This window comes from Salvia hispanica, chromosome 3, assembly GCF_029641045.1.
Source record: "Salvia hispanica isolate PSC_SH4W2 chromosome 3, Shi_PSC_v1, whole genome shotgun sequence".
NCBI lineage: Eukaryota > Viridiplantae > Streptophyta > Magnoliopsida > Lamiales > Lamiaceae > Salvia > Salvia hispanica.
The window spans coordinates 51768658-51782402 of record NC_142694.1 but is presented as its reverse complement, the minus strand read 5'-3'; the positions used below and the strand labels follow the sequence as shown (position 1 = coordinate 51782402).

Below are 13745 nucleotides of genomic sequence, written 5' to 3'. Positions count from 1 at the left end.
TTAGATTTTTTATTTGTTTTTGTTGGACAACTTGATTCAATTTGGTAAACCTCATATACCTTTTTTTTCGAACATGACTTTCGAGTTAGATTTGGTGAAAGTATATACTCACTTCATTCCTTAAAAATAAAAACTATTTCTACTGTATTCATTTTAATATGTCTCTTAAAATAACGCACTACTATATTTTATGAAATTTCCCACTCTAATGAGATTGGACTTATTTTTCACAAACAATACATGAATCATTTTTTTTTTCTCTCTCTTATTTTACAATGTATTAAAACTCATGCCCCTCAAAAGTGTTTATTTTTAAAGGATAAAGTGAGTATAATTAAAGTGTACAACCATCATATTAAGAACATGTGTTATAGCATATGACATCTATTGAGCTCTTTAATGGTATGGACCAATGAGTGAGGGTCGACCAACCCCACCGTCGGCTTATAAGGGTAAAAAAAATTCCAATAAATTCGGTTTTGTAGTTTCCCCTATTCCTTAGTATGACAACCCCAAATTTATGGGGTTGAAGTGCAGTTTTGGTCTCCTTTCGACATCTATTGTCATTGCTAGCAATTCTTACCACACCATGTATTAGGCATGCCCAAGGTTCCAGAACCGCCGTTTCCTTTAGCGTATTTTGCGGTTACGATTCGAAAACCGCCGGTTTCAGTTCAGAACTGGCGGTTTTTTGCGGTTTGGTTTTGGTTCTGCGGTCCCAGTTTGGAGCTGCCCGGAACCGGCGGTTCCAACACGGTTTCAGTTCCGGAATTTTGGATCCTGAACCAGCCCACGGTTCCAAAGTGGCGACTTCAGTTCCATTTAAATCTCACGATTCTGGTTCAGAATCGTAACCGCCGATTAGGTTTGCAGTTAACTGCCCGAACCGTAAACCTTGGGCACCTCTACCATGCATGCCTTCTCAATGTTGACAACACTTTGTCATGGTGTCTAATTAACGAGTTTCATTTCCTCAATATTTTACTCACTTCGTCCCACTTAAGATGTTCATCTTTCCTTTTTTAGTTTGTCCCACTATAGATGTCCACATTCTATATTTGGGAGAAACAAATTTATCTCTCCTTTCTGCTCATTAATATTCAATTACTCCCTCTATCCCGGAATAGGAGTCCTATTTGGTTATGACACGGGTTCTAAGAAGTGTAAAGAAAGTGAGTTGAATAAGTCATTGGAATATGAGTCACAATTATATATAGTATTAGTTTTATAATAAAATACTATGAGTGTAATAAGTTGGTGGAATGTGAAGTGAGACATACTTATCATTTATCGTAAAAGTGAAATAAGATTCTTATTATGGGACGAACCGAAATAATAAAGAGAGATTTTCGGAAAAAGGGTTTGATTTCGCTGATCTTTCGAAATCAGGGATTACATTTGTTGACCTTTTAAAATATGGGACCGGGGCATGCAAATTTTTCGGAATAAGGGATTTTTGCATTTTTCTCTTTATTCACTTATTTTTTCTTATTGTTTTGGTCACAATATTTATCAACTGACCAAAATACCCGCCTCAAACTTAGAAAAGAAGTCGCGATGTCATTGAATTTCCGCCTTCTCCACCCTCCTCCTCGGCCCTCCCCTTCACTACATCTCTTCCCCTTACTCAATTCACAGTTGTTCTGTTTTAATCACAAAAAGTTTGAGTCTTGCAAAACGGATTTGACAATTCACAATTAGAGAGAGCAAAACTTCTTGGGTTCACAAACTATGTTGAGGTACTGATGTAGCTACAACGTTTGCTTGAGCCATCTTTTGAGTTATTTTCTCATGAAAGACATATTAGAAATAAAATATTAGGTGAATTTAGAGATGAAAATGGCCACTGTTGATAAAGCAAAGGATCTTATGTACAAGCTTCATAAGGCTTCTTGGGATTCTGCAATACAGAGAAAAATACAGCGAAAAACTTACACAAATTTTATGCAAGACTGCAAGAGAATGTGTGTGAATTGAAGAGGAGTGTACATTTCATATAGTAGAGGATTGATATAGGAGATGATTTATTCAAAAATACGGAGGAGGGTGGAGGCGGCAAAGCCGCGAAGGAGAAGGGGAAGAGGAGGAGGAGATTGGAGGCGGGTCACGAATTATCATGATTGTTTTTTCAGGATTGGGGATCAAATTAAGGGTGGTTTAGTAAATTAATAAGTAATAATAAGAAAAAATAAGTGAACAAAGAGAAAAATGTAAAAAATCCCTCATTCCGAAAAATTCGCATGCCCCGATCCCATATTTTGAAAGGTCAACAAATTTAATCCTCAATTTCAAAAGGTAAGTGAAACCAAACCCTTTTTCCGAAATCTCTCAATAATAAAATATGCCTCTTATGGAACATATAAAATTATTCTTTCCCCTCTGCTTTCAATTCTTAAAATCTCTTTATAAAATCCAGCATCTCAAGAATGTATATATCTTGAGTAAAGCAGGTAAAGAGGGAGTAGTCACAATAATCACAACGGGAGTATTTATTGAGTGACATTGACTTTCCCATACATGATCCTCTTTGAACTTCCCGAGAAAAGGTTAGACAATTCAATGACACTTATAATTCCCCTTTTAATTGTTGGATAATTGTATACCAAATTAACCACCTTATTAGTTTCAAATCGTTGTTTTATTATTGCGTAGATAGAAAGAGAGTTGTAAGTTGTAACTAACCTACGTAAAGCTAAGGGAGAAATGAAAAACAAGGGAAATTGGGGAACAATTTTACATCGAAGGTAATAAAATAAGTGAAAGAAATAGTACGTAATTTTATTTAATTTTCAGAGAATAACTTTTGAGTTAGTACTTAGTGATAAACAACATGGAGTCACCAGCCGCCGTCAACACAATTATGAAATAATAACATCGAAAATAACCTTCTATTCGGCCAACGTTTCTAGAAATATTCGTTTATTTGCACGGAATTTCAATATTTCATTTTGAAATCATATTGCCTCTATTCATTATAATGATTACAACTCTCATTTCATCATTTTAATTAATCAATATAAGTCAGCTTATTTTTATTACAATCAGATCTCACGTTCCATTAATACAAATCTAATTATAAAATTAATATAAAAAGTGAAATTTATATTTTAATAATTTTTAGAGAGTAAATGAATGGGAGTAATTATTTGTGATATATTTAAGATTATAAAAAAGTTTCATTTATTATGGTCTATGAGAAGCAATAGCTACTGATTTCTATAATTATTCTAGTTTCCATACATATTAAGCTTAAAATCAGTGTGTAATCTTGATAATAAAGAACGGCATATTTGGGTTAACTAGGAGTGTATTAAGGAAAATTTTTTGTTGAGAATTGAAAGGCGCAGCGCGGCGGCAATGTCGTCGTTGCAGTTAAGCCCTCCCAAAATTGGAAGCCAAAATCTTGGCAAACAAGAAGAAATGCTGCAACGCACCACCCTTGTCCACAGTGCCAACCAACCCATGATAAACCTGCAAAATTTCGTCTTGACACTCGCCCAAGCTCGTCCAATACCTCCCTCCGCCGAAACCCTCATTCGGGATCGCCTTCACCGCTTTATTTCCGACTACAAAACCCCCGACCACCCAACCTACTCTCATGTAATCATCCTTTCCCTTTCTTATCTGTTTGTATATGCGAATTTCATGTTTGAGGCCATATGCTTTCAATGTCACATTGTTGTATGAAAAGTTGAAATCTTATGTATCAAATCGTTGTGACATTGTTTCAATTTGGTGAAATTTTGTGCTAATATGTGGTATTTACCTTTTCAATTTTATGGATTTGTGCGTGATTTCGTTTTGGCAATGTGTAATCACACATATTCATCTGTTCTCAGTCGTTGTTTTGACCCAGGATCTCGTATTTGATACTTCTGTGTGTATGATAGATGGAATTTGAGTCCATATTTTGTTTGAAAATTTTAATAGATTTATGTAGCATTATGCCTCCTATTTTTTATTGAGCTGGTCTCCCGTTGAGGATGGGGGGAGGAGGGAAGGGAGGACTGAGGAGGGTGTGCGAATCAAAGTTTTTCGCGTTTTTAGTTATCCAGTTGAAGTTTCTCATGGCCTGGATTTTGTTTTCTCGTTGTGCTTCTCAGATGATAGAAAATGCTCTTGGTGTATTGAATGAGAAAGGAGGCTCCTCCCAGAAATCTATATCCCAATATATTGAGAAAAACTACGATAATCTGCCTTGGGCGCATGCCGGTTTGCTGAAGCATCATCTGCAGAGGGCTTGTCAAGAAGGCCAGGTTATAAGAAGTCGCAAAAACAAATATCGGCTTGCTAGGGATGTGGATTCGGGTACAAAAGTCAGCAAGAAACCACGACAGACGAATTGGAAATGGGAGTGTGAGGCAGAGAAGCCCCAACAGCTTAAGATTAGATTGGTCAAGAAAAGAAATGACAAGAGCGAAGCAGTCAAGGAATGTGATGAGAAAGAAGAAGCTTTAACAGAAAACAGGGAGGATCAGACGAAAAGTTGGCTATCTTGTGTTGATGGAGAAAAAAGTTTCCATACCAATTCTCCTTCCGTTTTGCAAGATGACATGATTGCTGCCGCTGATGAAAAGAAATGCTCTGAGGAGGAAGACGGGCCTTGCTCAGTTGCAGAAGCCGACATTCATACACCAGAGCATCGAGTTGACCATGAGCCCAAGCCTTCCACTCCTGAAAGGCCTCCGGGTTTTGATTCGCTTGGAGTTGAGAATGTACATGAGTCAGATGTTGTGGATGTCATCAAAGGCCAAGAAGAATCTGAGGCGCCTGCAGTGCTTCAGACTGAGCCAGATATGATGACTATAGATTCTTCGGAGTATGCATTGTCGATTGAACAAGAACCTCAAGAACAGCCCCCGTTGCCAAAAGAAGAGATTTTGCAAGCGAAGCAACTACGAAGGAGTCTGAGAACTCGCCCTGCCAGACCCCAAGTTGCTCGAGATATAGCTGCATTGCTGCCAGTAGATTGTCCTAAAGGGCGTCCAGTAACAGTCCGCAGGCATCAAAGGATGTCGTTGAAGCAAAGCCCTAGGAGCTGGCCACCCACGAAAGCAACCTCTGTGGACAAACTTCAGGATTCTCCCGAATCTCAAAACGAAATAATGCCGCGGCTACTCAAACAAAATCCTGTAAAGTATGTGGATGACTGCAGAGAAGAAGAGTTCAAGCAAACGGGATCCACCCATGTGCCTAAACGTCATCTGCACAAAGCGCTAAAAGAACAACAGCTTGGAAGACCACCAGCACGTCGTTCTGCTAGGCTCCTGAACCAAAAATGACGCATCCTCATCATATTCAATGCGCTTACTTGAATTTGGATGAGCAGAGTCTCAGCATTCCACTCAAAGCCCCAAACGTCGAAGCCATTGGAGACCTGCTAGGGTCGAATGCAACCTTAATTCTAGCCAGCTTAGGTGACTGGAGGAGGCTTCAAAAGACTGATTTTCAGTTCAACCTAGGTCTTTATTTGATGACTTATTTGTTTATTTATTTAAACTAATTTAATCTTTTCTTGAATAACTACTGATTAGTTCATTATAAGATCGTTATATTACTTTCTAACATTTCATTTCTGAACTCAGAAACAATGCTGGCTAGTCAGCAAACATGGTAAGAGATTAAAGCACCAAATTTTCCCTATTTGTGGTTTCTTGAAATATATTTAGATGAGGGAGGCTTTGCACATTATATTAGAAACATATTACATATGTATAGTAGTTGAGAATATGAGCATGTGACAGTAAGCCGAAGTATGAGTAATCATGAATGGCCACACACACAGATTTATATCTTACCACTTATAATATGGTCTCATAAATTCTTCCACTTTTGTGATTCGAAAGTATTTGGAAGATATTTGTTATTTTAGTATAAATGTAAAGACATGATTGCTGATACAGAGTTGCCTGTTTTTCAACACTTCCATATCTAGAGAATGCTCCTGTTCATGCTTTCATGCAATCATCACTTTGCACACACCAACTATATTAATTCATTGAAGTATCAATGTATCTTCAGATTTAATAATTTATGGACTTGTAACTTTACATAGCTTGAGTTATTTTTTTCATAAAATATGCTGATTTTCATACCTTCGGATCATCGGATGCATGGTGCATTAATTCTAATCCAAATAATGATCAATAAGTTTTACATAGTACTATATGACTATATGAGACGTGTTAAACCAGAGAAGAGATTATATACTCCAATGCTCAAATTTTAGGCAATGTTTGGAACTTTTTCGCATTCTTTCAAGTTTTAAATTAGTTCTTCCTCTGTCCCATAAAAATAGAAATATTGGGAGACAAGTGTTTTAATTTACAATTAGTAAAATAAGAGAAAAAGTAATTGAGGTATCCATACTTGAAAATAGACCCACCTTATTAGACATAAAGAATTTACCAAAAATGAAAGTATGCTATTTTTATGGGATGAATAGAATAATTTTTTCCCCTTCCATTTCATGCTAAAGATACTCTAGTTTATCCTATTCGGATTTGTATTCAAACTCTAATTCTATTATACAAAGATTCTCTGATTCTTCTAATTCTAATTCTAATTCTAATTCTAATTCTACTCTTCAAACTCTAGTTCTATTATACCAACGATACTCTAATTTTTCCAATTATAATTCCTCTAGTTCTATTATACCAAAGATACTCTAATTTTTCCAATTCAAATTCTAATTCAAATTCTAATTCTACTCTACCAAAGGTTTGACACTCTAATTTGTGGTGAATGATGAGAATTTCCAATTCCGTGATTTACACGCTTGGGAGACGGCAGGGGAGTGGGGGGACCACTCGCATTCCGGTGCCCTACCGTGAGGTCATAATTGAGCAGAAAACAGAGGGCCCCACCTGTCCCCCCCATGTATGTGGTGGGCCCCCACACAACGGCATGTTTGGAGCCTGCCTCCTTAATGCGCCTTCCCATCATTAATTAATGTCGCCCTCGTGTGTGCAAATTCTACCTCTACATTTACCCTAATTTCGTGTTTCCACAAAATTGCACCTCCCAATTCCGGAAATTGTAATTATTCATCCAACATATTTCATCATTTACTTGTCTCTGTGCTCCATCATCCATGCTACAATTTTCAACTATGCTACTCATTTCTAATTATAGTGTTCCACCCGTGGAAATTTACCAAATCGGATCAAATTCTTTTGTTACTCCTACTATAGTCTACACTTCAAATTTAACTACGTTGCATAATTTAGATTTAGAGTTGGGTACGAATAATACTTCATCCATCCCACTTTAGCAGTCTCGTTGATTTTTCTGCACTCGTTTTGTAAAAATGATACTCCCCCCTCTGTCTCAAGATATTAAAACCCTTTTTTTTGGGCACATGAATTTAGGAGATGTTGTTTAGTGGTATAAATGGAGTTGGTAGTAAAGTAAATTTTTACCATAAATAGAAATGACTCAAATATATTGGGATATCCCAAAAATGAATAAGGGTCTAATATCTTGGGACGGAGAGAGTAATAAATAGTTAAATGAGAGAAATGGTAAATTATTCTTTCTCTTACTTTACCATTTCTCTACTCTAACTATTTATTATCTTTTTTACAAAATGAAGGCAGAAAAATCAATAGAACTGCTAAAGTGAGATATGGGGAGTAATACTTTTATTTTATAACGTATGTTGATAAACTCGTGACATATGATATCCAACGAGTTTGTTAAAAATATGAAGATACTTACCAATATTTTAAGAGCTATAAAGTAAAGAAAAAATGATGTTTTTTCTCGAAAGTAACCCCAACCAACATAGAGACATATATGATCGAATGTGATCGTAATTAGGAGCTCGAGACACATGCTTTTTTAATTTGCATGATACACCAACAAACTGAATTGCTTGTAATAGTATATCATTTCATTTTGAACTATTGTATATGAGTCATTACTGTTTGCTATGCTTGCAGCACTCCAACGTGATATGCTCCGACTTCTATAGGTATACCTTTTTTTTTTTTTTTTAATTCCCAAGTCATTTTAGTTATTTTTCCAATTGGCATTGAGAATATGTTGCATTTGCTTTGAGTAGTGACACGATAGTTAGGTAAACGTAATTTTTAACTAATCTGCTATTCATTTAAATATTTTCTTATAAGGTCATCCATAACGTTATCTCTTATCCATCTGTTAACCCTCTTATCTTTTCATTATTTATAGACCCCACTGTACTTTTCACCCCATCTTTTAACTAAGAGATAGCACATACATCCCTCCATCTTTTAACCATCTCATCTCTTAACTATTCATTCAATTTCATTTTTTTTATTTTCAACAAATCCAATTAATAAAAATACACTTCATTAAATAAAATAAAATTATAATTTAAAATCCTAAAAATATAAAAAACACATAATTAAAATCCTAAAAAAATAAAAACACATAATTAAAATCATAAAAAAATAAAAAAAAACACACCATTAAAAACACACCATAATTAAAATCCTCCCTACGTCGATCTTCTTCTAGCGATTGTTCCATTACTAGACGCATTTGTTCAAATTGATCCATGAATTGATTCAATTTGGGAGAAGAAAAATGTTTTGAGATGAAGAATGTAGAGTGTTTGATGAGAATAGAGAGTTTTTTTTATGGTGGATAATTTGTGGGAATTATTTGGTATTTATAGAAGTGATTGGAGACTTTAAAAAAATTGAAAAAAAATTACAAATTTGAAAAAAACGGCTATAAACGGCTAATATAATTTTTGGAATTTTTTTTATATATATTTTTTAATTTTTAATTTTTTTTCTGAATTTTTTAAAAAAATCAATTTTAACGGATATAAACGACGCCCACTCATGGGCCGGCGAGTGGGCGTCACGCACGAACCACAGCTCGCCACTTCGCCAAGGCGTGTGGCGAGTTGTCTCGCTAGCTTTCTCTTCGGAACGAGACGGAGACGAGATGGCGACGAGACGGAGCTTGCATCGCTGTCTCGCTGACGAGATGGAGACACCCACGCTATGCGCTGTGGGTGCCCTAAATATATGTATATATTGAGAATTTACAATCACACGTGCATAGCCATCACCAAATAAATCTTTTCTTTAGGCATAATCATACATAAGTTCCACTATAAGACCAAACGCATATATTCAAATATTATTGTCGGTCCATGAATATTAGTCGTTCTTATTTAGCTACATCACTTTCATGAGTTACATTATACTAGTACTACCTTTCGAGTAATTTTTTTCACGTATTATTTTATTTGAAATACTTTGCAACGCTAGCTAATGAAAAATGGACCAATTATTTACGCTTAAGATACCATGACCAATTTAATCTAGAGAATATTATGTTGCTACGTTGATTTGGTCCCACTATTTTTCATGACATAGTGTGAAAGAGAGAATTATAAATTTATACTGGAATATGGGATGCATAATAGTGATATAGAGGCTAAAGTATGTGAATTTGTACGTGATACATTGTTAATTAGGATTGACAATTCATATATGTGTTTCATGTCGTTATCATGTCAGCACTTAAATGCGAGTATGATCTGCGAGAGATCAGCTTGACATGCGGCATGATTTAATTTGTGTTCATATAGTTTTAAACTTTAACTAAAACATGAAATTAATAAAACAATAAAAATACTAAAACATAGATTTCTTGTATCATACAAAAATAATCCAAAACCGGTTTGAAGTTGGTCTTAGGTCGCATAAGGAGTAATTAATTACTTAATAAGGATAAATAGGGATTGCTTTATTTAGTAACTTCATTATGCTTTTCAAAGACAGGTGTTGCTGAATTCGTACAAATAAACTTGCCACTAATCTGAACAAGTCCAAAGATTAATCCATTTTTAAAATAGTGACATTGCAATAATTTGGTGGATGCGATTTGATTAGGGAGTTAATACCACAATAAATCATGCTTTATAAGGTTTTAACTATGGTTCCAGCTACATAGATAGGCTGTCTTTTTCTTCTTGATGTAAACGAAAGAGCATCCTGTTTATTTTTCTTAACTTTTAATCCCCACTTGTTCTCATTATTTTTTGAATATTTCCATTTTTAGATGCAAAATATACTTCCTACTTCACATAACTCCAACTCCCAATATAAGAATTTGGTTCTTCTAAATCTTACAACTAACTAATACGGACACATAATTATTTATGTTATACATGAAGTGAACTGAGCATACAAATGAATACTCTGTCCGTACCCTAAAATTAAATACTCTTTCCTTTTTAGTTCATCCCCTAAAAAAATTTTATATTTAAGGAAATTTCTTCTTCTCTAATAAGATGAAACTCATTTATCATAAACACATTTTTTTTATATATCTCTTTCACTTTACCAATTTTGTATTAAAACTCATGATGTTTCAAAGTTCCAATTTTTAGGGGACAGATGGGTATTATTATTTAGTCATATATTTAGGACATTTATATGAGCATTAGAAATTTATTTATTTCTTTTAGTATAGGATATTTCTTTAAATGTATGTGAAAAATACAATATTTTAAATATATATCTACGAATCTTTATTAATAATGAATAAATGAAAAGTATTAGTAGTATTATTTTTGCCTAAACTCTCTCACTCTACCCATCGATATCACTCTCCCAAATTCTATATCTCACGGTTCTTTCTCCCTCTTTTCTCTTGCTATATTATTTTATCCGGATATGTATTATTTGTATGAACCCCCCCTCGCAACACATGAAATGATGTGTGTATTAATTAGTTTGGCATTAATATTAGGAAAGGTGGTTGCCAATCATTTCAGCAGCTGACCTTTAAACCGACAGTTCCGGTTCAATAAAGGGGACCTTGCCTTCCCCCCCATCATTCCTGCCACGTGCCCTTTCATAACCCTATTTTTACTCTTGCTTTCCTTTGTTTTTTATCCTCAACCCTTTTCCCTTAATTTCGAAGGATTAAATCTATTGGAAGATACTACTATATGCTTCATTCACATACACAAAAATATTCGGTTATTGAGAAGAAATCAACTACGACACCAAAACATTGGGACAAATTCTTGTTTATTTCCAAGGCAGCCAATGTGAAAGAGACTATATGAAATCAACTGAGAGAACTATTCAAAGTCTTTTATTTTTCCCAATCCTCTACGGGAGCAAAACAACTTAATTTGGAGATAAACTTGTAATTTTTAACGTACATCCTTAATGGAGTACTATATGTAATTTTAATTTCTCGAGAAAAAAACACCATTTCAGGACACACATTAAATTGCAAAAAAAGAAAAAGAGAAGGTGACGTTATATTTTAAAAAATCATGCGAAATTATATACATGTAGACATGTAGTATTTCGGTAGAAATTAAACATATAGGTTACATTTAGCATTTATGTACAAGTCCAAAAAGAAAATTATTTTTGTTTGAATAGCCGTAACTCACACTTAATAAATGATCATGTAAATATTTGATGTTTGGACCAATATAGAGGAACAACTTGTATCATCCTAGGTAGTGAAAAAACATTCCAGTCTTGACGAGTATATGTAGTATATGTGTATATTTCAAAGAAATCATGATTTTTTGGCTTGACCATTTCGCATATGACCTTTCCACCCTTTCCCATTTACTCTCCGATATATATATATGTTATATGTATTAATTAAATATTCTTGTCTCCACAAATATAAATTGATAGCTTTTGTGGTCCTCTCTCCTTAATTTCTCATCATTTCATGGAGAATTGTCATACTCCTTTTTGCTTGGACTTAACCATAGGCTTCTCTTCTTCATCTCTTTTATCCTCCGGTAAGAACTAACCAACCTTTTCATAATTTCATTTCTTCTTTAACTCACAATCTTTGATCTAGCTAGCTATTTCTCCATCATAACTGGAGTTTGCTTAATTTTGATGTATATATTTTTGCCTATTTTGGGAGTATTTTAGATGTGAGTTTTTCCTGATCTGAATAAGATGGAAACTAAAAAGGGCACCTTTTTTGGGTGGTAGCATAGAATCAGAAACATGAGTATATTGTTTGTCCTTTTTTTTTGTATGTATGCAAAATTAGGTTTGTGTGGTAAGAACTAATTAATTAAAGATTGTTTGTAGGGGAAAGTGGTGGTGGTAGCACAATTAAAGAGCTGGACATAAACCAAGTGCCCTCATCAGGAACCGAAGAAGAATGCATGGAAGTTGAAGAAGAAGACGAAAGCCCGAATGGGGGCGGCCCGGCTCGGAGAAAGAAGCTTCGCCTCACCAAAGAGCAGTCTCATCTTCTTGAAGAAAGCTTCGGACAAAATCACACCTTAAACCCTGTATGCAATAACAAAACCCTCTTTGTTACATCTCCAAAATCTTCAAATTACTACTAATATTTACTTGTCAGAGGAAAGTGATGACATGTTAATTTGTATTTGTGTGTATTTAATCAAATGCAGAGAGAGAAGGAAACTTTGGCAGAAATATTAGGCTTAAAGCCAAGGCAAGTTGAGGTCTGGTTTCAGAATCGTAGAGCAAGGTATTTTCATATTTTGACCAATTCTAAATGGAAATCTACCTTAATTTCGTGAACTACGTTTTTAACATGTTAATTAGGTTTAATTAGTTACAATTAGGCTCACTATTTTGGACATGAAGGTACTAAAAAGTGGAGTAGTATGCATCAGTACACCTGTACTTTTTTTTGTACAGTTGTATGTATAGCCGTATAGGTAGGTTTAGGAGATGTAATTGTAGAATTTATATACTCCATATAGGTATTTTAGACGTATAATTGTAAAACTTACAGTCAGGTTGGATTTGGCTATACTAAAGGTTGTCAAGGCACAATTTCCATGTCAATTAATTTGATCCAATTGGAAAGATATAAAGTGCAATTTTATGCATCTAGTTCATTTTAGAAATTAAACAGGCATCTTTTTCTTTGCTAGATTGGAGTAAAATGTAAATAGTTATTTTTAGATTCTTTAATAATGTCGAATCATGTAAAAAATGCATAAAATAACACACACATATACACATTATATGTTTCGACATTTATGGATGAACCTTATATGGAATAAAAATTTAATGGTCTTGTTTTAAATAATATTGACTCCGTCTTTAATTTGGGTTTCATAAATTTATGATAATTAATAACATGCGAAAATAAAAACTGGTAAATGTGTAACTGATGCGCAAGAATAAATGAAAGCAGTCAAGATTTTATGCATGCACGTTAATTCAAAGAAACAATTTGACCGAGTCAATTTAGTAGTAATAAATAGGTTTTCATTAATCACAACTACTTAGCCTAATTAATCTTAATTATCAACACTGATTCAACTTTTTATGAATATCTAATAGGAGCAAGCTGAAGCAGACAGAAATGGAGTGTGAGTACTTGAAAAGATGGTTTGGATCACTGAGTGAGCAAAACAGGAAGCTGCATAAAGAGGTGGAGGAGCTCAGGGCAATTAACGTCGGCAGCCACCGCCACAGCCACCTCTCGCCACCGGCTTCTGCCCTCTCGATGTGCCCTCGCTGCGAGCGCGTCACCGCCGCCTCCAACACAAAGATGTCTCATCTCCGGCAACGGCAACTCTCCGCTGCTTGCTATAATTAGTAGTGCTAAGCGTTATGTTAGTTCACTACTTCTACTACTAATTTGAATTAGTATATATAATTATATAGACTAGTTTTTGAAGGATCATTGCTGAATGCACTTAAATATTGCAGGGGAACAATCTTTGTTTCACTTAATATGACATTATGATCTTCTAAATT

At 34.7% G+C, this 13745-nt stretch overlaps 2 protein-coding genes across 2 annotated transcripts; both read left to right on the top strand.

The window, feature by feature from the left end:
- The first annotated feature begins 3304 nt into the window (after nucleotides 1-3304).
- Nucleotides 3305-5567, top strand: LOC125215843 (uncharacterized). The gene is made up of 2 exons (XM_048117410.2): nucleotides 3305-3600; nucleotides 4104-5567. Exons 1-2 carry the CDS (start codon nucleotides 3358-3360, stop codon nucleotides 5280-5282), a joined length of 1422 nt encoding a protein of 473 aa, XP_047973367.1. The 5' UTR covers nucleotides 3305-3357; the 3' UTR covers nucleotides 5283-5567.
- Nucleotides 5568-11658: 6091 nt separating this feature from the next.
- On the top strand, nucleotides 11659-13745 carry LOC125216231 (homeobox-leucine zipper protein HOX3-like). Its single transcript, XM_048117889.2, has 4 exons — nucleotides 11659-11785; nucleotides 12090-12295; nucleotides 12419-12498; nucleotides 13326-13745. Exons 1-4 carry the CDS (start codon nucleotides 11713-11715, stop codon nucleotides 13582-13584), a joined length of 618 nt encoding a protein of 205 aa, XP_047973846.1. The 5' UTR covers nucleotides 11659-11712; the 3' UTR covers nucleotides 13585-13745.

Excerpts from the sequence above, each read along its gene's own strand:
- LOC125215843 (XM_048117410.2), top strand. The coding sequence starts at position 3,358 with ATGTCGTCGTTGCAGTTAAGCCCTCCCAAAATTGGAAGCCAAAATCTT. Across the intron at positions 3,601-4,103 it reads ACCACCCAACCTACTCTCAT|ATGATAGAAAATGCTCTTGG; the intron begins GTAATCATCCTT and ends TGTGCTTCTCAG.
- LOC125216231 (XM_048117889.2), top strand. The coding sequence starts at position 11,713 with ATGGAGAATTGTCATACTCCTTTTTGCTTGGACTTAACCATAGGCTTC. Across the intron at positions 12,296-12,418 it reads AAAATCACACCTTAAACCCT|AGAGAGAAGGAAACTTTGGC; the intron begins GTATGCAATAAC and ends AATCAAATGCAG. Across the intron at positions 12,499-13,325 it reads TTTCAGAATCGTAGAGCAAG|GAGCAAGCTGAAGCAGACAG; the intron begins GTATTTTCATAT and ends AATATCTAATAG.